General features: G+C 43.6%; 4 protein-coding genes across 4 annotated transcripts; 2 read left to right on the forward strand and 2 right to left on the reverse strand.

The window, feature by feature from the left end:
- Nucleotides 1-11,880: 11,880 nt before the first annotated feature.
- LOC108109902 (peroxisomal targeting signal 2 receptor) lies at nucleotides 11,881-15,702 on the reverse strand. The gene is made up of 4 exons (XM_017218709.1): nucleotides 15,584-15,702; nucleotides 13,253-13,362; nucleotides 12,439-13,185; nucleotides 11,881-12,351 (listed from the first exon to the last, which is right to left on the reverse strand). The coding sequence occupies exons 2-4, from the start codon at nucleotides 13,342-13,344 to the stop codon at nucleotides 12,177-12,179; spliced, it is 1,014 nt and encodes a 337-aa protein (XP_017074198.1). The 5' UTR covers nucleotides 13,345-13,362; nucleotides 15,584-15,702; the 3' UTR covers nucleotides 11,881-12,176.
- LOC108109901 (phosrestin-1) lies at nucleotides 13,905-15,578 on the forward strand. The gene is made up of 3 exons (XM_017218708.2): nucleotides 13,905-14,856; nucleotides 14,923-15,117; nucleotides 15,173-15,578. Exons 1-3 carry the CDS (start codon nucleotides 14,001-14,003, stop codon nucleotides 15,325-15,327), a joined length of 1,206 nt encoding a protein of 401 aa, XP_017074197.1. The 5' UTR covers nucleotides 13,905-14,000; the 3' UTR covers nucleotides 15,328-15,578.
- A 569-nt stretch (nucleotides 15,703-16,271) lies between the features above and the next one.
- On the forward strand, nucleotides 16,272-18,048 carry LOC108109779 (alpha/beta-gliadin clone PW1215). The gene is made up of 3 exons (XM_017218456.1): nucleotides 16,272-17,063; nucleotides 17,630-17,750; nucleotides 17,834-18,048. The coding sequence occupies exons 1-3, from the start codon at nucleotides 16,312-16,314 to the stop codon at nucleotides 17,900-17,902; spliced, it is 942 nt and encodes a 313-aa protein (XP_017073945.1). The 5' UTR covers nucleotides 16,272-16,311; the 3' UTR covers nucleotides 17,903-18,048.
- Nucleotides 18,049-21,437: 3,389 nt separating this feature from the next.
- On the reverse strand, nucleotides 21,438-24,482 carry LOC108109769 (alpha-protein kinase 1). Its single transcript, XM_017218443.1, has 3 exons — nucleotides 24,053-24,482; nucleotides 23,810-23,986; nucleotides 21,438-21,981 (listed from the first exon to the last, which is right to left on the reverse strand). Exons 1-3 carry the CDS (start codon nucleotides 24,341-24,343, stop codon nucleotides 21,625-21,627), a joined length of 825 nt encoding a protein of 274 aa, XP_017073932.1. The 5' UTR covers nucleotides 24,344-24,482; the 3' UTR covers nucleotides 21,438-21,624.
- Between the last annotated feature and the right edge of the window lie 584 nt (nucleotides 24,483-25,066).

A 25,066-nucleotide genomic window follows, 5' to 3' on the forward strand; every position in this document is an offset into this window, starting at 1 on the left:
CCAAAGACCCATGGACTCGCTGACTTGTCGCCTGTCATTAGCCAGTCGAGTGTTTTGATAAAAAATGATTCGACTTCGGCGCGGGCAGCACTTTCATTGGAAACCTTGAAATCGTATCTGCTGCGGAGCGTAATTTCGTTATATCGTCATTATTGCTGACTCAATTGATAAAGGAGAAGAGAACTCAGGGCGGATGGTAATCAGGAATAATTTGCATATGAGCCCAATGAGCTACTCGTTTTGCGCCACAGCCTGAACTGATTGCGCCACTTGCCACTGATTAATGTGCTCCTTCAACTGGGTAAACAGTAAGAAATTCAGGGGATACTACAGATTGATCAGGTTTGGGCTTTAACTTAAATAAAGTTAAAGTTTACATTGTATTAAAAACACATTTGTTTGTTTATTATGAAGAAGGCTGAAGGGAATATTAATATTATATGATATATAGTATAAATATTTATTTTACAGTGCATGAACCAAGACTCCTCAAAACTTCCCTCGTTTTTCTTCATTTCCGATGGTTTAATTGGCGACAATTGTCGGGTTGCGACCGAGGAAAGTTCACTCCGAGTGGCAGGTGTGTGTCTCTGTTCCCTCTGTCCACTTCACTCCAAGTCGCTCCTGCTCCACTTTTGTTCCCCTTTAGTTTGCTCCACTGAAGAGCCGTGATAATTAAGCCGAAGCGAAAAGCAAGAGTACTGCTAATGAAGATCATTTGACTGAATTGAAGGGAAAAGAATTCATTTTCTGTAGCTTTGGACCGCCAATCAAAAGTGGTTTAGTCACATTCCAGGATTTTGAGTGAGCCTGGGAACTGTAAACACACCATTAGTGAATCAATGAGCCGATTAAATAATCAGGTTTTACCCAACAGAAGTCAATAAAGAGGGTGACTACTTGAACGCAATTAGGTCGCGTTCGAGAGCATGGAACCCCAGTATTACAGCTAATTCCTCAAATGAGGTAATGAGTAATTGCATAAGTAAGTGATGTTGATTATTCAGATCTGATCCCTTTTATCGGGCTTATGGCCGTTCGATTTGTTTCACTTTTTTGGGTAATTTTAAAGAAGGTAATACGGAAAGAAGTACATTTTAAACAGGGCTGCGCAAAATCGGTTTACGGCAGAGCATTTACTTACACAAATACAAGAAAAGATACACATATGTATGAAGTGACGCTTTTGTGTTGGTTTTCAGCTGTGCACTGAGAGAAAAAAAAACATTTTTTTGCTGTGCAATTCATCGCTCATTTTAACACTCACGTCGGTGGTTCACTTGGAATTAAAGTGTAAATGGCAAAGAGAAGGTATGAAGAAAGAATTCCAGTGCAAGGGCTCGAAGATGATCCAGGGGAAAAGAAGAACAAAATATATTACAGTTAGCAACGGATTGAGGGGAAAGAGGATAACGAAAAATTGTTGTGGAATAGCCCCGCGAGAGCTTGAAGCTTATGAGAGAGCAAATCCATATGCAGCGAGAACTGCAAAGAGCAACCAGAACATAGGCGTTGAGCATCCCTGTTTTAAATCAAGTAAATAAATGTTTCCTTAAATCATTAGAAAAAACTACTCGCTGATGAGTAAACTGAAATCCAGAAGCCACAATCCTTCTCACATTTCCTCGAGTTTCGTTTAAAAACAGGCACCTTCAAAGTCGGGCTACACCCACCCATTCTGTACCCAGAATCCGTATGTTCTCCGACTCCTGTGTGGCCGCTTGACTGGTAGCTAATGGATCTACACCTCGGGATCGTACTGAGCCTCTTTTGGCCAACGGCTACTTAGCAAACAGGGGAAAAAAGCAAGAAGTCTGGTACTTACACCAACTACAGATCGCTCCCCAGACAATTGCCACATCACGCTTGTTTGCCCGCACATTAACGCCGACGACGACGACGACGACGATTTGGATGATTCCGGCGATGCTCAAATGCAGATGATGACGAGGCGAGACAAATCCTTTCGGGCCTGGGATTGTCTTGGATAAACATTTGCACAGGGCGAGGCATTAGGACAAACCAGCGGCAGTGGCAGAGGCAGCGGCGGACAACGCGTGATCGTGATCGCACAAACAGAGATCAAGATCCCGAAAACCCTTGACCATTTGGGTGGGCTGAAACGTGTACGAAGCTATTTTGATAGCCACCGTATTTTTCTTATTTTTCTTTTCTTTTTTTTGTCGAGGAGAGTTTTGTCTTTCCTCCTATTTTCTGGTAGCCGACCGCCTGGCGTCAGTCGCGCGCTGTTTGCTTGAGAAAAATTTAAAAAGCAGAATGATTAATGTCAGGCCAGGCTGGCAGTGGAATGGAATCGTCGTCATCTCGAAACTGGCAGAGATGAAGGAGCAGCCTCGCTGGCAAACAACATAATCAAGCGCACATCCGTTCCACCAAGAGGTTTGTCATTCGTACCGCTCAACCCTCCCGCCATCAAGAGCTTCTTGGGCTATGCTAATGGAGCGACGAGTTCGTCACCAAGTAAACACAGATTCCTGGAAGCCAAGGGGCAGAAAAAGACAACAAAACGGTTGGGAATTTGTGGAGGCTAAGAAACAGGCAGAAACAGACCTGCATTCAGCATTAGTTTCGAAAAGCTTCTAGGGGGAGTCAACTCAGTGACCATCAACCAGGAGCGGAATGGATTTCTTGGGGGGATATAAACTCAAATTTGTATTAGATTGCAAAGTAAATCTTTTTGGATTTAAAAACAGGTTTCAGTTAAGTATAAAACTGGATTAATCTGGTTGAATTAATCTCATTTATTAAAATTGCTATAAAAATGTAAATTATTAGACTTGCAACTGAAATAATAAACCTCTTTGCAAAGGCTTTGTTGTTTGTAATATTATTTATTTTTAAATGATTTTTTCATTGTCATAAATATTAAGAAATCCAAGCCGAATTGCATTTTTGGCGCTTGGATTTCACTGTTTAACTGCACAAACAAGGGATTCCTATTTCGTTTGCTTCTCTTTTATTTACTTTTTTTTTAGTGTCATTGCATATTTTGCTGAGTTTGCTAGTTCAACGGTGGCGACCTCGATCCGCTCCTGATCTTGTGGGTAGAGTCACGCATGGAAGCGAACACTTGGCAGCAGCGGAAGTTGAGACCGCGGGCACGCGCTTTTGCTTCTTTTACCTTGAGGGATTGGGGCTTGGGTCTTGGACACTTGGTCTTGGATCTCCACGTACATATGTGTGTATGTGTCTGGGTCGTATTCGTATTCCTGTTCGCACTCGCAGTCGCTAAGTTATCATTTCTAACAGGGCTGGAATTATTCAGGCGCAACTTTGTCAACGCTGGCATCCCATAATTTGCAATTCGATGCTCTCTTTGCATTTCTGCGTGTTGGCATTTCATTTGTGGTCACCAGCGTGGACAGATTTGCATATGAATGAGAAGGCATGGAGACACAGCCATCAGCTACCATTTGGGTGTGGGTTAAGCTCCCTCTTCTCCTCAGATCCAATCTGAATCTTCTGTGCTGCGCATGCGCGCCGCGGCTTGTCGCCTCGTTGATTTGCAAACGCAATTGTGATGAACTGTCGTCTTCTCCAGGGGCTTACGTCTTCTCCGGTTCTTCTTGGTGCCGGGATGCCGAAGACTGAACACTGAAGACTGAAGACGAGTCTTTGACCGTCGCCGCAATTAGCATTTGAAGTTGCATTTCCATTAGCATTTTGTGCATAAATCAGCGTCTCAAGTGGTGGCCAGCTCAACGTCGTGTTGTTGTGCAAACAGTGGGACCTTGGACTTACTGAATCTGAAGAAACACAGCGGATCAGGAGAATCAGAAGAGGAGCAGTCGGCAGGAAAGGTACAGAAAGGGGTTTCGCTTCGTCATTAGGAATGCCTCGGGCACCTGCTAAACACGCTAACTGCTTTGCATCCTGTTTGTCTGGGGATTTGATTTTGGTTTGGTGTTTTCTAGCCATTTGAGGTTTTTGAAATGTTCTAGAAACTTTTTTCCTTTAACATTTCTGAGCCTTCCCTTTCTGTACTTAAGAATTGATAACTTATTAGATTAAACTTATTTTAAATTGATTTCTCAACCATTTCGTTAAAGGTCATGGAAATTAGTTTCCTTTACATATTCAGATATGGAAATTGAACAGAAAACCCTTTGCTGTTTGAATACAAAATCTATTCTGAAAGTGAACTTCTGTTCTTTGAATAATTCATTTTTGCAACAGTTTCTCAGGCACACCTGATAAAGTTAGGTATTTTGAAACAGAAGACTTCCCGTTAAGTGCTAACCCAGATTTTTCCTGAATAATCTGCAAATATCGAAGCTCTAAATGATAATTTCCCTTGAAATTCTTGAGAGAGCACTGGTTTCCCATAACCCACTTCTGGTTCCCCATATTTGGTCACGATTACCTTGCCAAAAAGCCCCAGTGCCCCCACCTCACCGCCACCCAAATCGTATGTGCTCACTGTTCGGATGCTGACGTCAAAGATTTGCGTAGAGAGCGGTTGCTAATTTGGCTCATTGAGAAGCAGAAAACTGCGTGCGGATGTGTGTTTTTTTTTCTTGCTTGGGTGGTTGGAGGCATTGGGGGAAAATTCTGTTGAATGAATGTGTACTCAAATGGTGCCGGTTGGAGGTCTAAAGTTTTTGGGGAACGGACTGCGGACTACGGACTGCAGACGTAAGACCCACAATATCTGCTGCGGTCACATGAGGCCGCGTGCGTCAGGGCGCTGCAGACGCGTGGCCCTGTCTCTAAGGCCCAAATCGGCATCTCTGCATCATCCATACATTCCCATACCTGGTCTCCAATCCCCTAGCCCATTCCCTTAGAGATTCACCCGCACTGCGAATGGCATTTAAAATGTTTATGGGCAAATTGCCGGGGCATCGCTCATTATTACATTACACTAATTGCAGTTACGCACGCACCGAATGGCGTTCAACCTTGGGACAGGATTATATTATCGCGGTCCGGGGTCCGGTTTAAAAGCGCAATCCGCAGATTAACAGTAGTTAAGCGATCGTTTAAGCGGCCAGTTAAAGTCCGTCTGTTTCGGTTTCTGTTGCTGTTGCTCTTGGCTCTGTTGGCCGTTTGTGTTTCTCCGCTGGCCCAAAACAATTGCCAATTTTTCAATGCCCAGCGTCCAGCGTCCGACGATGGACGCGATAATGTCCGCCTCGATATGGCACTAACCTGTGTATGCACTGGGAGAAAAAGGGGTATTAATAAATATTTTATTTATATTAATTCATTAAGAAATTTCTATCTTTGATTAAAATTTAAGAACAAAATACAATTTCAATTTGTATTTGTTTTTCTTTTTTCATTAATTTTTCGTTTACCATTTTTTTTAAGTGTCGATCTGCCAGCAGCACCTGTAATGGTTCAAAAGATGGAGGAGTGCTGGTGGGTGGCGGCGGGTTGGGGTATGAGGGATGAGGACAGAGCTGCTCGCTCGTCAGCCAAGGTTGGTTGCCAAGTCGTTGGCATCCACGGACAACGCAACACGCGACAATGAATTTCGCATATGTCACAAGGCGATCCTCCGACCCTGTCCCCTCTCTACCCCTTTCCCTTCCCCTGCTTAAAACAAAAACAAAAACACGGCGATGATGCCAACAGCATCCCATGTAAACAGAGGAGCAGCCGCTGCAGCTGAAAGGCAATGCGAATCTTTTAGCCGATTTTCGGTTTTTGATATTTTTCCTCTTTTTTTCTGGGGACTAAAGGGAACAATCACTTTTATTTGGGGATTGTCACTCTGCAATGGGTTTAAGGGGGTTTATAAGTTTAGTTAGCAATAAACTTTTAGTAACTATGTTTGGGTTAAGATGTCCTGAAATAAGATGAATCAAACAGGGATTTCTTAAATAAATAATAAATATTTTGAGTTACTAGAACTTAACCTTTAAAAAATCTTTATATAAGTGATAAATCCCCAGATTTTTTCTTATTTTATATTTATTTTACACATTAAGATTACATCAACCTAGTTCTTAGTAGCCTTGTAGCTCATTTGAAAGACTTGCAAAGCCGAACCCTCCGCAAACCTCGGGAGCTAAATGAAAAACCTTGGCACTCTCGGATATCTCAGTGCCTCGGCGCAATAAGCGGCGATCACAATAAATGCCAAGCATCGATGGTTTCTTTTTCCTTCTTTGTTTTTTTTACATTTTGCTGCTTTGTTTTTTATATAGTCGTACATCCTCACCGCCTGCCTTACATCGACGACGAATATCGGATAATTTTTTGGCATGTCTGTGCAATTACCTTTATGTTTATGCGATTTCGCAAACGGCCCCGGTCCGGCAAAAAAAAGCCAAAATAAGAAGAAAAACCGAAGCCGAATAAAATATATAAATGTGTGTGTCAGGCTGGCACTTATAAGGCCGGGACTTTGGAGGACAATGGGGCAACAGGTGGGCTCAATCCCCAAAAAAAAAAAAAAAAAAACCGAAATCAACGCTCACTTAGCTTCAAAGCGATGGAGTCTCAGGAGCTGGGGCAAATCTTTTATAACTAAATCCCGCGGCGTGGCATAAAAGGCTCCCATCTCATCAGCTGGCGGCATTTGGCCAAATTGGATGCTGATTGCCTGCGATTTTGATATGGAGCTGGCCTAATGATTGCTAATTTAATGTCCGCTGAGCCAGCGGAAATGACACTTAAGTGAGGTGTGTTCGTATATGAGGATTAGGGGTTATCCTTTCCCACCATTCCGAAGGACACGTGCGGATGCGCATGAGCCAAGCAACCTAATTGGTAATCACACACCTCATGACCCTCAACGGAAGTGACCAAATGCTCCGGGCATAAATCAGGTTTATTTGCCATTCCATCAAATGGCCAGTTTATAAAGTATGATTTTCAGCCACCCACTGGGGCGCGTGTGCGAACCGCCTGGCCAGCAACAATAATAACAAAATGCAAATGCTTACCTTGTTATTTTTGGAAGATCAAAATCGAACTGCAAAAAAAAAAAAAGAAAAACAAATCAAAGGCAAGTTCACGCGTCATCGCCAGGCAGAAATCGATTTGGCCACAAAAACAAAGCGTAGAGCGGCAGATTCTCCAACGATTTACACGCCCACGTCTGGACTTAACAGACGCAGCCGGCCCCCTTTTGCTTTCCTTCCATCTTCCATCTCAGAAAAGAAAAGTTTTCCCCGGATTCCGCTTCTGGTCGTGCTCGGTTTTGCGTTCGTTATATTTTTTTGACAGCCCCCGTCTCTCTCATTGACGTCATTGACGTGCTGCAAAGGAATTTGTTTTTCGTGAAAAATATTTTCGCCTTTTTGCACTTTTTTTTTTTTTTGCTTGTTTTTCTTATAAATGTGTTTTGCGTTAGGGTAATGCAGGGGTAGGGTATGGGAGAGGTACTTCTGTAAGGTCATTAGAATGGAGGAAATTAACTCTAAAAAGATTAAAATAAATGTTAAATTCGGAAAATTTTACAAATTTGTATACCTTTCTACTTCTCCTCCATACTTGCATAAGTTTTAAGATTATAAATTATTAAATTTATGATAATTATCAGAACGGAGTGTTAGTAAGAGTAATCCCAATTCGTTTTAGTAAAAATCTTATTTTAAAAATCAAATTTATTATCGCACTGGTAAACTAATTTTTAGGCCCACTGCTGACGCCTTTGGACCACCATCATCATCATCCTCATCATCAGCATCGCGGAGATCACCAAACATCCATAATTCGCCCGGCAATTGGGTTTCGTGCTCAATCTGGTTTCTGGCCAATTTTAGATCCCACTGCTGGTACTACCGACTGACTACCAACTACTGGCTGGCGATCGTCATCACCTGGATCTGGAACACTCTGTTTAGAATCAGTCCGGCGGGCATGGAAAGCGCGTCATCGCGGCGGCGCACGTCAGTCGATCAGTACGGCCCGGAATCTGGGGGCTGATCTGTGTGGGAGTTGGGCCACTCTATATTTAGCCGTGAGACGGGCCGCTGAAGTATTTTGGTCATGAGTTTAAAAACAAGCGCAGCAAGTCGATCGGTCCGATCAACCGTGGACGGATTGTCGGACAGTTTTATTTTTCCAACAAATTATTTATACGCAAAAAAGATATTTTGCACGGAATAAAAATCTTATTTATAGCTGACTGCGAGACGACCTTGTTCCCCCTCGCCCAGAGAAAACCCATACGTCTCGCCGTTTTCATTGTATTTGATCTTTGGAGCACGCCGTAGAACGTCCTTCACCCTCAGTCATCGAGATGCCAGCAAGAAATTCCATTTCCATGTGGATAGGCAATGGAAATAAATCAATCCGTGGGATGGGATACCTAATAATGTGCCAATTTTAGTTCTCAAATTTATTAGCTGTATTACAAGTGTTTGAAATTTTCTGAAGGTTACAGAACGGTATTGAAAATTCCATTGCGGAAAAATCAAAATCACTCAGCACGAGGGATAAATAAAGTAGATTTAATATTTTTAGAAAAAGAAATCATGATCATCTTTAGGATTTGGTAAATACTTTTCAGAATTTCCCAGCGCTACCAGGAATTCTGCCTTATGATTTATGGGTAAATAAAGTAAAATCTTAATTTAAGTGTTTTTCCTTCATTCAGAAGTAGCTGTGACCCACTTATTATTTATTTATCCAGAATTTAGGCAGGTTCCTTTTTGGCCGCCACGCGACTGCAAACCGCTGCCAACTGAGCCAATTTTTTTGTTTAAATAGGACAACTTTTTGTGTGCCTTTTGCCTGGGTCAACCTCAAGTAGCAGAACCAAATACAAAAAAATAAAAGGAAAAGAAAACGAGTCTGCCACGCGAATGCAGATTTGCAAAAAGGAAGCCGAAAAAAACAATTGTAACAAAAAATTAGAGCAGGGCGACGATGATGTGGTCCTGTACCAGGATCTGGGCTACAGGAATTCTGGAAAAAAAAATGCAAAAATTATTCGCGGAATTAACAGCGGGTCTGTTGGCCTTGTTTTTTGCCCAGAATTGCGTAAATTGCCATCCCTGCCAGGCAGAGACCCGATTTCGGTCCCGCTCTCGATGTCCTGAATTTTTTAACAACATGCCATAAACAAATGTGAGCAGATTTTTTCAGGTCGCGCTGGACGGACGTTTTGGCCAAGTTCAGGCCAAGGCAGCGCGAATGTAGTTCAGTGGCCGTTTTTATGGGCCATCTAGATCTAGGGCTAGGGTCCTTGGTATTTTATGGCCCTGCTGCCATAGCTGCTGGTATTGCATAACATTGCGTTGGTCGCTGGCCGGAGGACTTACGTAAAACTGCGCTGGGCTGCTCTCATTATGTCATAAGCGAGCTAGAACAATGGCCAGACAGGATCAGCGAGGATCGCAGGATCACGGCGTGCGCAGTTTAGGTAATTTTGCGGGACAGAACATTTTCGACATTTTCAAAATTGGGCATTCAACACCTCGCTCGTCAAGAGAGTTTCCTGTACCCGCCCGGGAATCTTATGAATAAATTCCAACTTTCCAGGTGAATAAATTCACACTCCATATCTAACGGTAGCCACATCCTGGCTGAGCCCTTTGAATTCTTAATTGCCTTAGCCAGGATCTCTCAGATTGCTTCTCCTTCATTAGCCACCGTGAAGACAGGTAGCCTAGGCAGCGGCCCTAATCATCCCCTCTGACAATTATTTCCGGCACTCTTTTTTGTCTTTCCCAACGAACGCCCTCCTTATCAAGATTGCCCTTCTGCCTACGCCCACTCAAAGTGGAACGCCAACTACGGAAGATGAAAAACATTTCGTTAGCATCTAGTTTGCGGTGTGTTCTGTGATGATGCACCAACTGTGCACCGGAGGAGGTCTTAAAACGAACTACACGTGTTAGCTGACCAAAGACCGTACCACCACCAGGAGGATGCCGGACGGCCGGACGGGCGAACGGTGACGATTAAGGCCCTCGGCCGAGAACAGCCCCCAGAAACAAAACGTTAAAACAAAGTTAATACCAGAGACAGTCGTAAAAAGAAGAAGGCCCACTACGACTTGAACAGAAACAAAAACGGACCCTGTCTGCGGATCCTTTGTGGCGCAGATTGGCCAGCGAGATTTCAAAGGGGGCGCGTGATCGCCATCAAAATGCTCGTGGAGGCAATTTAAATTGCTGAACTGAATAGCGAGGCGCGTGCAGTGGTGAGTCTTTCGAGCGGGAGCCTCGCATCCCAGGTAGAGACACGATCCAGAACCTGCTGACGATAAGGCCCCCTTCTATCCCAATCCCAACCACCTCCCGGGCAGGGTACACGTTTCGAAGGGAGCAGAAGCCATAGCCGCAGCCGCAGCCGCAGCAGAAGCGATCGCCTCCTCGCGTGCTGGGTGTTGAAAAATATGTTTCGGCTCTCTGTTCGCTGTTCTCTGTTTATTTATAACAAGCTCCGCCGCCACGCAGCCTTGACACTGACGAGATCCGTGGGGCCAGGGCCAACTCAAGGTTATGGCCTAGGCAACTCTGTAAGAGTCCAATTTGAAGCCAGCAGCAGTCGCCGCCTGCAACTTTGTTGGCCGCTAATTTATAGTTGGCTAGACGTAATTTTGAGGGCTTATTCCTAAACTCCTTACCCTAAATCCAATTTCAGTTTTAAGACGCGGAAAATTGAGGGCTGCGGGTTAGTTAACCGTATAATATGCCATGTAAATATTTTTTTCGTATTTTAATATTTTACTACAAACATTTTTTTAAACTTTCTATTAACTTAAACATATTTTCTTATATATTTTCTAGAAAAAACATTTTAAATTTGAATTTCCCATAGAAAACTGTTTGTACACTGCTTGGCTTGTACTGCTTTAAAGCATCAAGCAAGCAGTAAACATAACTAAGCAGTATGTAGAATGTATGTAAAATAGGAAGGCACAGCATACTAACCAAAGGTGGCGCCACTTATTTATTGCAAAACCACCACAAACCAAGCATATTTTGTTCTTTTAAGGTAATTTAGTTTATAAGTTAAATTAATTAATGAAACTAGACTTAATTTTAATAAATCAGGAATAAAAACGTTATATTCTATCTTCCACAAATATACAATCTGTCATTTATCTTACCTCTTAACCAAAAACAAATATTTAAACACCAAAACGAAAGGCACTTAAAACCACTCCCAGCTCCTCTTTCATTAAATAATTATTTAAAATAAAATAAAGTGCCATATTCACCATCAAGATCTGATCCGCCTAAGGATATATTCAGCACTTCCCAACTTCGCTGGCAACAAAAATCGAGTTTTATTAACACAAACAAGGCATTAATATCAATTTTGGTATCACTTGACTGGCGAGCAGATAATTGGGGGTCAGCAGCTGCTGTGGCTGTGCGTCGGAGTCCTCCTACTGCTGATCTCCACCAGAACTGCCCCCAATTGTCAGAAGGAATCAGCGCCAATTGGCTTCAAAGCAAATATTTGCCCCGAGTGGCAGTTAAAGCTCAGTCTGGGATAATGACAGGAGATCTGGGAGATCAGGGACCATCTCAAAGGAGGAACTGCTGCTGCCATTTCACACCATGTCAGCCGAAAAGGTGCGATCGCTTGGCACACCTTAGGGCCATCTCGTTGGCTGTGTCAATTCCGAGAATGTCAGGGATTTATTTTTTTTTTTTGGGCTCCAGTCAGGCAATAAAACGTTGCAGCAAATTAGCGCTTTATTGCGTGTTTGTTTGGTCAGAGGTAAGCCAACCGGAAAAGGAGACCAATGGACCAGAATCCCAGCGACTCTGCTGACTCTTGGCCACCTAACCAAGTCCCGAGACCCGTTAAATTCTTGTTAAGACAAGGGCCGAGTGCAAATTAAAGCCAAAGGCCAAGGAAATTTATAGTGAAAGGCATAATAACAGCATATCTGGCAAGAAGAGAGATCAGACCTCCATATAATATATATAATCCGCATAATATATGTAAGCTTTTATTGACATTTGAAGCACCTGCTTGAGGTTTCGCCCATTCAGCGTTTATCACACAACTATTTACACGTCATCACCCCAGATTCTCCTCACTCCTTGTCTTTCTGGTCGGTCCTTAGAGTTCCTTTTAGGCTTTTCATATATAGCTCAGCTATAGCGTCCTGGCGGTGCACCGTTTGTAGGCCTGGCTATTTCGACGCCACTAGCGCCTTATCACATGTGTTTTCGGTATTTAGGGAGTACCAGTTCCAGTTTCCAGTTTTCGGGCATGCCCTGTAGTCTAACCTAGACAGCTAGTTCTCCGCTCAGACATTGAGGGGTATACACGTTGGCCAGCGAGTCCCAGCCACAGTCAGCCAGCTGGTGGGTCCTGTGAGGGTTCCAGTCCAAGCCGCAGACAAACTCAGTGTGCTGGGCATTGATCTCCTGAGCAGATTCGCCACGCTCCAGATTCCAGATCCTTAAAGGGCAGAAAAGAGATTAGAATATGAAACGCCACTCTTACTCCCTTATATAAGAATCTATCTCTTTTGTAGCCCCCACTTACCGTGTGGTGAAGTCATAATTGGCAGATGCCAAAACCGCTGCCGAGTGCGGTGAACAGGCCAAACGCCGGACAGCAAATTCCCCGGAGTACAGCTCAAAGACGTGCGTCCTCATCTTGCGCAGATCCCATCCACGAATCAGGCCATCCGATCCTCCAGTAACCAAGACATTGCGATCGAAATGCGACCAGTCGCAGGACAATGCCTCACTCGCATGCGCCTCGATGCTCATCAGGGGTTTACCTGCAAAATCAAGAGAGTTCCATAAGTTAAGGTGTCCATCGGTACTCACGCTAGCAAAAAGATTGGCGATCAGGGGCGAGAACTTGGCTCCGTAGATCAGATCGTTGTGGCCCACAAAGGTGGTGATGGAGTTCTGTCTGTTGCAGTCCCACAATTTCAGAGTGCAATCCCAGCTGGCCGAGAGCAGTGTATGGTAGTTCCACTTCTCGCCCCAGTCCAGGCTGTAGACCTCGTTCTTATGCTCCTGCAAGCAGATCAGGGGTTGTTTGGGCGTCTGCTGGTTAGCCGCCGATTCACCATCCAATCCGCACCAGATCTGAAGGGATCCATCACCGGAGGCAGTGGCAGCGATATCGGCAGCATAGGGACACCAGGCGACGTCGAACAAACCATCGGACCACTCCAGACGGCACAGTTCCCCAAGGTTCTGGCCGTCTGTGGAGGTCGAATTGGAGTTCTGTTCGAGCAAAAAGAGGGAACCACCTCCAGCAAGACCGTACAGTTGGCTATAGGTTTGGAAAGAGATTATAAGTTAGTTTATAGTTTAGCAAGAAGGGTTAAGTTTGGTCTTACCTTGTAGCTAGCAGCAAGTAGTTAGCCTCGAAAGGCGAAAAGCGCAGGCTATAGCCATGTCGATCTGTTGTGGTGTGAGTCTGAGTTTGCATTTTGGTTTGAACTCTGAACTGAAAGGGGAAAAGGAAAATGAAGATATTATTTAACTAAGTATGTTAACTTGTAAAACATTATATTAAAGCCACAACTAAGACAACAAACAGACAAATCAATATATCGACGTTTGATTCATAACAAAATTAAAAGCTTCTAAGGCTTCCCCTCTGCTGACCATAGAAACTTGGCTTAAAAGAGCAAGAGCAATAGCAAGACTTTCCTGACTGATAACAACCCGGTAACACCGAATCAGATGCTAATCCTGCTGCGTGTCGCCACCTAATTATTCAACAGTTGGCCAGATGACCTCGGACCAGGTCGGAATCGGAAAAATACTTGACATTAGCCAATTTGCTCGGGCAAGTGGCAAACTGCGCAGAAAAATAGACCAACCCCTAAGGGAAGCAGCTAGTTTGCAGTTTTCTTTATGTTTTTTTTTGTCATTTCCCAACAAACAACTGGATAACGCGCAAATCCAGTTAGTGGCCAGAATGAAGACCCACGGACAGGGCCAGGGCAAAGGTATATAAGCAGGTTGCACGGCATTTGGGTTTCGCATTTTCCTCCGCCGAACGGAAAACTCTATAACGCGCATCGCCGACTTAGCATCGAACAAAGTTGAATCCAGGAACTACATCTTAAAAAATCCAGTATGGTTGTATCCGTGAAGGTCTTCAAGAAGGCCACGCCCAACGGCAAGGTCACCTTCTATCTGGGCCGCCGCGACTTCATCGATCATCTGGACTATTGTGATCCCGTTGATGGGGTTATTGTGGTGGAACCGGACTATCTGAAGAACAGGAAGGTCTTTGGCCAACTGGCCACCACCTATCGTTATGGCCGCGAGGAAGATGAGGTCATGGGAGTGAAGTTCTCCAAGGAACTGATCCTGTCGCGAGAACAGATCGTGCCCATGACCAACCCTAACATGGAGATGACACCCATGCAGGAGAAACTAGTCCGCAAGCTGGGCTGCAATGCTCACCCATTCACCTTCCACTTCCCGCCCAACTCGCCCAGCTCTGTGACCCTTCAGCAGGAGGGCGATGACAATGGCAAGCCTCTGGGTGTGGAGTACACCATCCGTGCATTTGTGGCCGATTCCGAGGACGATCGCCAGCACAAGCGCAGCATGGTCAGCCTGGTGATTAAGAAGCTCCAGTATGCTCCCCTCAATCGTGGCCAGCGTTTGCCCAGCTCGCTGGTCAGCAAGGGCTTCACCTTCTCCAATGGCAAGATCAGTCTGGAGGTTACGCTGGATCGGGAGATATACTACCATGGCGAGAAGACGGCAGCCACCGTTCAGGTTTCGAACAACTCGAAGAAGTCCGTGAAGAGCATCAAGTGCTTCATTGTGCAGCACACCGAGATCACCATGGTGAATGCCCAGTTCAGCAAGCATGTGGCCCAGCTGGAGACCAAGGAGGGCTGCCCCATTACCCCGGGCGCCAATCTCACCAAGACCTTCTACCTGATTCCTCTGGCGGCCAACAACAAGGATCGTCATGGTAGGTTTACATGTGAAAAGAGGGGTCTTTGAAGGTTTCTAATGGGGATTTTATCTTGACCTTTAGGTATTGCCTTGGATGGGCACTTGAAGGACGAGGATGTCAACCTGGCCTCATCCACCATGGTGCAGGAGGGCAAGTCCACGGGAGATGCCTGTGGTATTGTCATCTCGTACTCGGTGCGCATCAAGCTTAACTGCGGTACTCTGGGAGGAGAGATGCAGACGGATGTGCCCTTCAAGCTGCTCCAACCGGCACCTGGTAAGCTCTATTAGATTACTTCTTTAGTATCCCTTTAGTAACCCTTATGGCTTAGGCACCATTGAGAAGAAGCGCTCGAATGCCATGAAGAAGATGAAGTCCATCGAGCAGCACCGCAATGTGAAGGGCTATTACCAGGACGACGATGACAATATTGTATTCGAGGACTTTGCCAAGATGCGTATGAACAACGTTAACATGGCGGACTAAGCCAGCGATCTGTGGAACTATCTTCTTCTAGCTTTGTTGTGAACCAAATTGAATTGAACCGAATCGAAAGCACTGAAAACTTGTTGCAGCAGTCTCTCGTGGAGGCCACAATCTTTGTATTATAATCGTATCTATAACGCTCTCTGTGTAGTAACTTTGGTGGATCTGGAGTTTGTACCCGTACATATGCATGTTGAAGTGTTGAGCCGACCTCGTGTCCCTATATTATAAATGTGTTATGGCTATCAAAACTTACCTTTTCTCTTCTTTCTATGGAATATCCAAAAGTAGGTTTGGTTTATAGAGTGTATAGTCTTGGAGAGGAGTTCTTGGTGGTGCTGTGGGTTTCAACTTCAGAAGTCGAATGAACTGCCTAACTGCGCAGCTCGACAAGGAAGGATCTGTTGGCCTGGATTTTAGGGATGGTTTGGCAAACGATGACAGGGGGTTGAAAAGCCCAGTGCTTATAGGTCACTACTGTGGCTTTCAACCCCTTGAAAGAATCAACAGGCTGTCAGGATATATGGGCGACCAATCAGGATCAACTAGAACTGGATATGGCCGGCTCTAACGGTCAACGGAACTTCCACAACCATCTGGTTGACAAAGATAAAGCCGAAAGTTTTTATATGCTAAATAGCCAAGCTTTGACCTTGATGATGGCTAAGGCCGCCAGCTGGCATCAGTTTGATTCTGATCTCCGCCAGACTTGCTATTTTTCTTTTTCCTATCTTTTTTTTTTTGCCATGACTGCTTATATAAGGCAGCATAACGGCTGGCCCTCCAGCTGACCGTTGGAGCATTGCACAATCCGGGACAGCTTCGATCGATTTCACACACCGCTGACTGCTGGGCAAGTGACTTCCGGCTTTTGGCCACGCCACAGCACTTGGCCCCAGACAGCCAAGCCCCGAAAAGTGGCCAACTATAAATGGCTATGTTGTTGTCAAAATGCTGCCACAAATTTGACGAGAGTGCAACGCGATGGAGCTGCCAATTGGGAAACTATTCGATGAACTCAGGCAGTTGAAGTTGCAAATATTGCTCCTGCAATTCATGTTGCTCGTTACGCCGGCAATGTTGCAGCAGCAACATCTGTTCTACCATCCAAGGCAATTGTACTACGATTCACCGCGTCTTCGCAGATTTGAGTATGCAGGAGCCACGCCCTTTGTGGGTGCTTACAATCCGGTTCCACCGCCTTCCGCTCACTACCAACAACAGACGCCCCACTTCCAGCTGATCAACTATCGGCCCAGTTATCAGCCCTTGCCTTTGGATTACCAACAACAACAGTTGCCAGCTCCTGCTCCACCACTACCACCTCTTTATCCGCAACAGAGTGTCCAGTATCAGCATAGGACCATTGCTCCACATGCCGAGTTGGCCAAATATCGTTATGAAGGGAATTATCTGCCGGTGCAACGGGTTTCCCCCCAGCAAACTCAACGTCGTGCGGAGGAGCAACAGCAATTGCAGCAGCAGCACTTGCAACAACAGCAGCAACACTTGCAGCAGCACTCTCAGCAGCTTTACAATGTGCCGCCAGCTCTCTTTACTAGCGATGTGTTGCATGTGATTCCACCTCGGATTGCCAGATTGCAGGAGCAACAGCAGCAGCCTTCTCAGAACGTTCAAGCTGAACGGCCCAGAAGGAGTCCTAAGGAGCTGGACACGGATGTCGCTGAAACCAGAAGACAAACTGATCGGAGTGTCAAGGAAACTAAATACTTTCAGTAAGGAAATTGGGTCAGAAAATGGGTGAAAAGTGTGGTGTTCCATAAATTATGATTATGTTTTAACATGCACTTCATGCTTGAAATCAATCAACCATTTTTAACACAAAATCACTGAAACACAAATTCACTCAATTTCAAAAAGAAAATGGCTTGAATATGGGTGAAATTGTTACGAAAACACGGTGGTAGTTGAGTTTTAATTAAAATTCAAAAGATTTCCCTTGAAATCATGCACGGAAAGTGGTGGTTGTTAAAATCATGCACCACAAGCAACACTTCACAATTATTTTCTTCACACCTTTTTAGTAGGAAAATTGTTATAGGAAAAAGGGTGAAAAGTGTTTCAAATATTTGGACAAAATGGTGGTTGTTGCCTAAATAATTGAAAATTACAATTAGGTAAGCCGAATAATTTCCTGATTTCTATTTTTGGCAGCTGCTTTTCGGACTTTTAACTTTTTAAAAGCTCTTCCTGCACAAAATTAATATTAACTGATAATTTAAGCACAAGTTAGTTGACCAGCTAGAAGTTCCTAGTTCTAAATTTAAACTCCCTAATCTAGTGATATTTTCATGCGCTTCGATGGCCCCAATTCGCGGAGTCACGGTCACGTCCTGAAGCACCCGAAGGCTCAGGAAAAGCGATTCGAGACCCAAAGTGGCACGAACCGCTACAAGGGCGAGGTGAGCTTCAGCCATTGGCAACCATAATTTTCCAGATAATTCTTAAGACTTTCTCTTCCAAACCTCCTTTGGCTGGGACTTAGGTGATTTGGACTGATCGTCAAGGAGGCCACGGCGAACATCGTTGGGACATGGCCCAGGGAAAACTCTAAGAGGAGACCTTAATTTGCATACTCCTTCCCCTCCCCCTCTCCCTCTCTCTCTGTACATAACCATTTTTGGAAATACGCATAAATCGTGACTTTTCATAATTTTGGCGTATTATTTATTTAAGGGCAATGATTTGGCGTGAAATTGGAATGAGCACTGCAAAAGATTAGCATACGAATGCATTGGCTCAGCTTCCTTCTGGTTCTTGTCTTAGGTCATCTTCGAGATTTTCTCACGCCGCTACGGGAAAAGTGGACTGTCCAACCGGTTACACAACTTTCCTGGGCACTGGGCCAGCCAAAAAGGTCAACTAGAGCGATGGGCCATCCTTTAGCCTTTAGCCGGAAACTGGTTCTGGGCAGTGACCCAATGAATGTCCTGCAGTTACTTAGTTACAGGACAAGACAGTCAGTCAGTCAGTCAGTGAGTACATCATGCGGGTCGAATATGTAAATGCGTCTGCCGTAGGACCAAGACGAAGGGGTTGAAGATGTTAGGGACTTATCTGGCCCGTCTTGTAACCTCGGGGGTTGCATTCGGGTCATTTGCATATCTCAAAGTCGGACGCACAAATGACACAAATGCCCTGCGGCCACGAACCTAATGTCCAGTGGTTTGTCTATATCTTTGGGCACGAATGACCATGCACATGTCTCGGGATTCTTACATCAGATCAATATTAAGTCCCGGGCATACGTTGTATGTAAATGGGTTGCAGCCCTTTGACCTGGCTATGCGGGTCATTAGCGAAGCGATCGGCGCGCTGGCTGTCAGTCATCTCACCTCGAGACTGTCCAGAACCGGTTGGTAATCGCCGGTCTTCTTCTTGGGCGATAAGGTCATCAAAGCAAGGGATATATTCGACTGACTCAAAAGTTCTCACACGCTCATCTAATTTATGCAAGGACACTGCAGAAGGACACTGGATGCGACTGCGATGCGATTGCGATTGCTATTGCTATTGCTTTTGCTGTGGCGTGAGTAGTAGAGGTTCCCAAAGGACAACCGGTCTGACCGGTCCAGCCGGGTCCGAATCAAAATCCGTGTCTTCGGTGACCACAATCCACGGCGTCTTGTGAGAACTCCCATTAGCTGGCCTTTGTCAGCAACTGCCCGAACGGGTTGTCCTTAGATCTTCCGTTTTGGGTGTCACTGGGATCTTGGTCCTCGTCCATTATGATTTTTGCCAATTGCTCAAGGGTTAGGACATTGATTTATAAGCAAATAAAATTTGTTTACCTTCGAGACTGGTGTGACCTCAATTTGGACATTCGGGTGAGTCTCAGATTGTCTCAAAGTAATCAAATTTTGTGATTTCCAAGATGTTGTAGAGGAGGTAGGCTCTAGGCAAGGAGAAGAGGATTACAGTTTTTTAACAGGTTTTTTCTAATTCTAAATTTAAAAGTGCAGAGGAAAGAAAGGAAAGAAGGAAAGGAAAGAAAGTTAAAGCGAAAATACTAATTTTTTGGTATACAACTCAGGGTCGACCGAAATTTGCACTTATTATCAGTATTCAAAAAAATCAAAAATTATTTATTTTTAGAATTGAATGGAAGTTGAATGCGAATTGAATTACAAGCTGAACGACGTATGGCATTCCATAATCCGAATATTTTCGGATTTTTAATGAAGAAAATACTGGGATCTTGGTCGAAAATCGGGATATTTTGAAATCAAAAGGGGTAAAAATTTACAAACAATATAAAAAAAATCTCGTTTTGAGTGTGGTACACAGTTTGGCGGGGAATTTAATTACGAATTTAACGAGGTATAAAATTCCATGTTACGATTTTTGGCTTCCTTAAGGAAATAGTGATATTTTGGGCGGAACATCAAAATTAGTAAAATTCGCGGTATTTTCCCTTAGTGTTATGCTTCTAACTTGGTCAAAAGAAGACGCAGAACCAAAAGGAAGACTGTTTTGTGCAGCTAACGACGTAAACAAACTTTCTGTTTCATTTTGGTGATGATTTTCGAAAGTTTATATTTTCTCAAATTTTGCATTTTTTGTAAGGGGTACCATCACCATTTTTTCGAAAAATTGAAAAAATATTTTTTTCTTCAGACTTGAATGCCAGTTGAATATTTTGAAAATAGATTGAAATACAAGCTCAACAAGGTATAACATTCTACGATATGATCATTTTTCGCTTTGTAATAAGGAAAATACTATTATTTTGAGACACAAATCGGGACAGACCTATTTTCGCATTTTTGGAAATAATCATAAAAATTTACTATAAATCTCAAAAAAATCACTTTTTAAGTGTGGTACACAGTTCGACGGGGAAATTAATTACGAATTCAACGAGATATAACATTCCATGTTGTGATCAGTTTTGCCTTTGTAATAAGGAAAATACTGATATTTTGGGCTGAAAATCAAAATTGTGACTTTTTAGTAAAATTAGCGATAGTTTTACCAGTATAATGCTTATAACTCTGTTAAAATAAAACGCACAGCTATAAGGAGGATTGTTTTGTGCAGCCTACGACCCGTACAAACTTTCTATGTGGGTATGGCGAAGGTTTTCAGAAATTTAATTTTTTGTCAAATTTCATTTTTTTGTAAGGGGTAACATCATCTTTTTTATGAAAAATCGAAAAAATATTTTTTCCTTCAGATTTCAATGGCACTTCGATATTTTGAAAATAGATTGAAAAAGAAGCTCAACGAGGTATGGCATTCCAAATTCCGACCATTTTTGGTCTTGTTATGGGAAAAATACGTATATTTTGATCTTTGATTTGGAACCGACCGATTTTCGACAGGTCCTTTTCATCATAAAAATTTACGAAAAATCTCAAAAAATGTACTTTTTGAGTGTGGTACACAGTTCGACGGGGAATTTAAATACGAATTCAACGAGGTATAACATTCCATGCTATGACCACTTTCGGCTTTGTTATGAGGAAAATACTGATAGTTAGAGCTTAAAATCAAAAATATGACTTTTGAGTAAAATTCGCGATATTTTTTCCCAGTGTTATGCTTATAACTTTGTCAAAAGAAGACGCAGAACCAAAAGGAAGACAGTTTTGTGCAGCTAACGACCTAAACAAACTTTCTGTTTCATTTTGGTGATGATTTTCGCAAGTTTATTTTTTCTCAAATTTTGCATTTTTTGTAAGGGGTACCATCATCATTTTTTCGAAAAATTGAAAAAATATTTTTTTCTCCAGATTTGGATGACAGTTAAATATTTTGAAAATAGATTAAAAAAGAAGCTCAACGACGTATGGCATTCCAGATTCCGACCATTTTTAGATTTGTAATGAGGAAAATACTGAAATTTTGAGACACAAAGCTTGACAGACCATTTTCGCGTTTTTTAAACATCATTAAAATGTACGAAAAATCTCTAAAAATGAACTTTTTAAACCTGGTATACAGTTCGACGGGAAATTTAAATGCGAACTCAGCGAGCTATAACATTCCATATTTGGCCATTTGACATTAGAAAAAAATTCTGAAGTTTTTGAGAGAAATTCAAAAACTGAAAATACAAAATAATAGTCGAATCAAAAGCACCTACATAAGTTTTTCGAAATTTTTAATTTAATATTCTAAACATGAAAGTCGAACCTAAATGAATGACATAAAATAGAATAATGTTATAATCTCGTGCCAATCGAGTCTCGGCATATTTACAAACTACATGGACTTGCGGAACTTTCAAGAGTGTTTCGAAAAGAGTCTCCGATCTGGTCCGATCGAATCCCCTCACTGGTACTGGTGGTACTGCGGCTGCTGCTGCTGTTGGTGCTGATGCTGATACTGCTGCTTGCTAGGGCCCGAGCTATATTCCTGCTGGGACTTGTGGCCACCAGCGCGGAGCAACTGTGTCGCAGGCGGGGGAGTGGGAATCTTCACCACGATATCGGTAGGCTCACGGATGACCTCAGCCTTGAAACCCTCCTTGGGATCAGCCGTGTACTTGACGGTGCGAATGAAGCCATCGGAATCCACCACAGAGTAACTGCCCTTGATCACGGAACCATCGCGGATCTCCTTGCGGTTCTGATAGTTGGTGAACTCGTCGTCTTTCACATCGAATCCGAACTGGTAGGAGGAGTTTTGCTGGAAAATGGTTAGGTTGAAATGGTTAGTTACAAGATTAAGCTTAAGATTAAACGTAAACTTGTTTATGGAAATTATGTAATAAATCCAGTAATTTCTATAAAAATATCTTTGATTTTTCTATAAATTTTATCACAGTTATCTTATTTTAAAAAAATAAAATCAGATTGCGTACTTTTGCAACTTAAGGGGAACTTCAAATGCGTACTGCAACTTCAGTGCTGACCCAAATTCATGGCTGGCCCATAAAAACGTGTCCAGACAATGGTTACGTCATAGCCACAGGCGCATGCGCGTAGGCTGTGTAACTCCAAACTCCCAGTCCCAGATCACGCACAAGTGAAAGTAATTTGGAGCCGCTTGCATATTTTAATGGTCCAAGCGCACGAAATCAAAGTGCCGTTGCAGCGGATCACACAATCGATCGGCTGACTGCGGATTATGCAACCAAGGCGGTAGAAGTACCACCCATAAAACCCCAAGGCGTTGAATAATTTATGCGCAAGGTTGGCGATTTCCCCTACTTTTTGTGAGGATGCAAAAAGTAGTCAGACCTTCAACTAGCCAAGACAATTCGATCATAGATTATTACCAAACTGGGTTAAGGTAACTAGAAGATCGTGGTTCTAAGGCGTGGTCATAGATCCCCGGTTGGGCCTGACGTGGCCCAAAAAAAAAAAACGTTTATATACCCAAAGAACTGCAAGCCGAAAAATGGAAAGGCAAAGCCAGTTTGCAAGCCGGTTCTAATGCGTGCAATGTCCATTGAAACTTATTGTTGTGGGAACTGGGCTCGGAACTGCAGATCTCTTAAGGCATTGGGGTATATGGGTCGCAATTGAAAGTGATTGTCTGGCGGAGAATGTAATAGCCAGCGGCAGTGTCACTCTTATGGCCATCGAAGGCAGAAAAACAGCAGTAAGCAGTATGGGAAATGCATAATCTACTGGTTGAACTTGCAAATGACACTTTTACGGGCATGGGTCTATGAAATATGGATTTTGTTAAGAGGTTTATTACCTTGCCATATACATTGCAATTTCCTTTATGGCTTACAATTTCCCATTTAAATATTAATAAAACCATTATTGTTTTTAAGAGCCATCTGCCTATTTCTCTCCTGTCATATTCATCAATTTTAAGTGGCTAAGATGATGGCACGCCATCGGAGCACCTTAACCTCATCTCGTTAGCTCATTGCTGCATTAAGGCTGATGGATTATGGTCACTTTGGTAACGGATATTCACCAGCTTCCGCATGCAAAGGCCATAAACAATCGCCGCTGGCTAAGTGGCCAAACGGACCGGACCAGGAGCAAACTCGGGCCAATGAACATGCACAATGCGATGCACAAACACATATGGCCATGGCCATCCAATCCACACACTGTTGCCGAGTGTGGTTAATGAACCCCAAGTCACAGTTCCCTCCCCCGATCCATCTCCAATGCCATTGCATGCCTCAATTGTAATTATGTTGCTGTTGTAGATGTTGCAGTTGCTATTGGAGTTGCTGCTGCAGTCAAGCGAAAAGGAAAGTCTGCGAAAGTCCCACTCGAATGCGAGTGCCAACTCTAGCTGTGCACCGCGAAAAGAGGATCGTTTTCCATTTGATATTAATATCAAAATGGTTAAAGCAATTATTATAACCTTGTTTTATGAGTGTGTTATTAGTAAACGTTAATGGCACTTAAGTTTTTGTGTAGCATCAAAACGGGGCTATAAACCTCTGAAAAGTACACAAAAACATGTTATTCACCCTCTACTTTCCTTTGCCAATCTGTTTTCTAAACATTTCAAATTATTTTCCTGTGCATTTCAGACTTACGTCATCGTATTCCTCCTCCTCGGGCTGCTGCTGCTGTAGCGACAACTTGTGCTGTCCTTTGCCGAGGATCGAAGTGGAAGGAGCCTGGTAAGAGGGCTGCTGAATCCGGCGGGGTGGCTGAGGAGCAGCTTGGGCAGGTGGACGGTAGGACGACTGCTGCGGCTGGGCTTGGTATTGCTAAGATAAGGATATATATCCAAGATATAGAAATATATCATATAGTAACCGAGTATGAAAACCCACCTGATAGTCCCTGAGGGCCGGTGCCACGTATCCCTGCTGCTGCTGCTGGGAACGAATCTGCTCGGCCACCGTATCCTTGATCCTGATTTGCTGGCCAGAGTTGACATACTGCTGCGTTTGTTCTGAGTTCTGTTCAAAAATGGGCGTGGCATCGTTGGGCTGAGCCTGTTGCTGCTGCTGCTGGTGCTGCAATTGTTGGTAGTACTGCCTCAAGTAGGCGGGATCCACGCCCTGTTGTCCGCTGACAACACCACAAATTGCCAATGTGGCCACCACTAGCAGGAATTGCATGTTGTTGGTGGGTTTCTAGACGTTGCTACTGGATGTTAGATCACACTGAACCGACGAGACGCGGACACTCGAATTCAAATTCAAACACTCTAACTGAAACCTCGGCGGAGCCACAAATGTATCTGCGCTGGCTGCGGATCCAAATTGCACTTTTATATCGACAAACGGCAAATGCCGAGCGGTAACCATACACGACGACTCTCTTACTCTCTAAGCCCAAATCCAGCTCTCTTAGCTGATTTACAACAGCTGTTTTTGGGTGGCTGAAGCCCCCGAACTCGGTTGTCACTTCCGTTCAAATCATAGTTCACAGTACCCTCGACCTGGGCCATTGTTAAAGGTTTTCGCTTTTTTTTTTTTTGTAACCCTACGTGATCTCGGCCAACTGATCAGTTAACAGCTGTTAACGTGATTAATAGCAAAAAAAAAAAAGAAAAAAACAGGGGGCGTTTAAAAACTTTCCCGAATCTGTCATCTGCAACTGCAACACCAATGTACTCGTACTATATATCAAAGTTATTGCAGATTGCAACACATTTTGGAAGACATGCAATGCCCACAAATGTAAATGTAAATTACTTTTGTGGTTGACTCCTCCGACATGCAAGTGCCTATAACTGATTCAATGCAATTGTCTTGATGGCTTCCCATTAGATAATCATGCCCAATTAATCGGCTCTCAATTAAGAAGAGGTCAATGCAATCGTAGGAGAGCCACACCCG

Source organism: Drosophila eugracilis, unplaced genomic scaffold (assembly GCF_018153835.1).
Source record: "Drosophila eugracilis isolate 14026-0451.02 unplaced genomic scaffold, ASM1815383v1 contig_1104, whole genome shotgun sequence".
NCBI classification, from domain to species: Eukaryota; Metazoa; Arthropoda; class Insecta; order Diptera; family Drosophilidae; genus Drosophila; species Drosophila eugracilis.

Bases quoted from the DNA above. Each gene is read 5' to 3' on its own strand.
- LOC108109902 (XM_017218709.1), bottom strand. From the start codon at position 13,344: ATGCAAACTCAGACTCACACCACAACAGATCGACATGGCTATAGCCTG. The intron at 13,186-13,252 runs GTAAGACCAAAC...CCAAACCTATAG, and splicing joins TACTTGCTGCTAGCTACAAG to CCAACTGTACGGTCTTGCTG. The intron at 12,352-12,438 runs GTAAGTGGGGGC...CTGCCCTTTAAG, and splicing joins AATTATGACTTCACCACACG to GATCTGGAATCTGGAGCGTG.
- LOC108109901 (XM_017218708.2), top strand. From the start codon at position 14,001: ATGGTTGTATCCGTGAAGGTCTTCAAGAAGGCCACGCCCAACGGCAAG. The intron at 14,857-14,922 runs GTAGGTTTACAT...CTTGACCTTTAG, and splicing joins CAACAACAAGGATCGTCATG to GTATTGCCTTGGATGGGCAC. The intron at 15,118-15,172 runs GTAAGCTCTATT...CTTATGGCTTAG, and splicing joins GCTGCTCCAACCGGCACCTG to GCACCATTGAGAAGAAGCGC.
- LOC108109779 (XM_017218456.1), top strand. From the start codon at position 16,312: ATGGAGCTGCCAATTGGGAAACTATTCGATGAACTCAGGCAGTTGAAG. The intron at 17,064-17,629 runs GTAAGGAAATTG...TCCCTAATCTAG, and splicing joins AAGGAAACTAAATACTTTCA to TGATATTTTCATGCGCTTCG. The intron at 17,751-17,833 runs GTGAGCTTCAGC...GCTGGGACTTAG, and splicing joins CGAACCGCTACAAGGGCGAG to GTGATTTGGACTGATCGTCA.
- LOC108109769 (XM_017218443.1), bottom strand. From the start codon at position 24,343: ATGCAATTCCTGCTAGTGGTGGCCACATTGGCAATTTGTGGTGTTGTC. The intron at 23,987-24,052 runs GTGGGTTTTCAT...TCCTTATCTTAG, and splicing joins CGGCCCTCAGGGACTATCAG to CAATACCAAGCCCAGCCGCA. The intron at 21,982-23,809 runs GTAAGTCTGAAA...ACCATTTTCCAG, and splicing joins AGGAGGAGGAATACGATGAC to CAAAACTCCTCCTACCAGTT.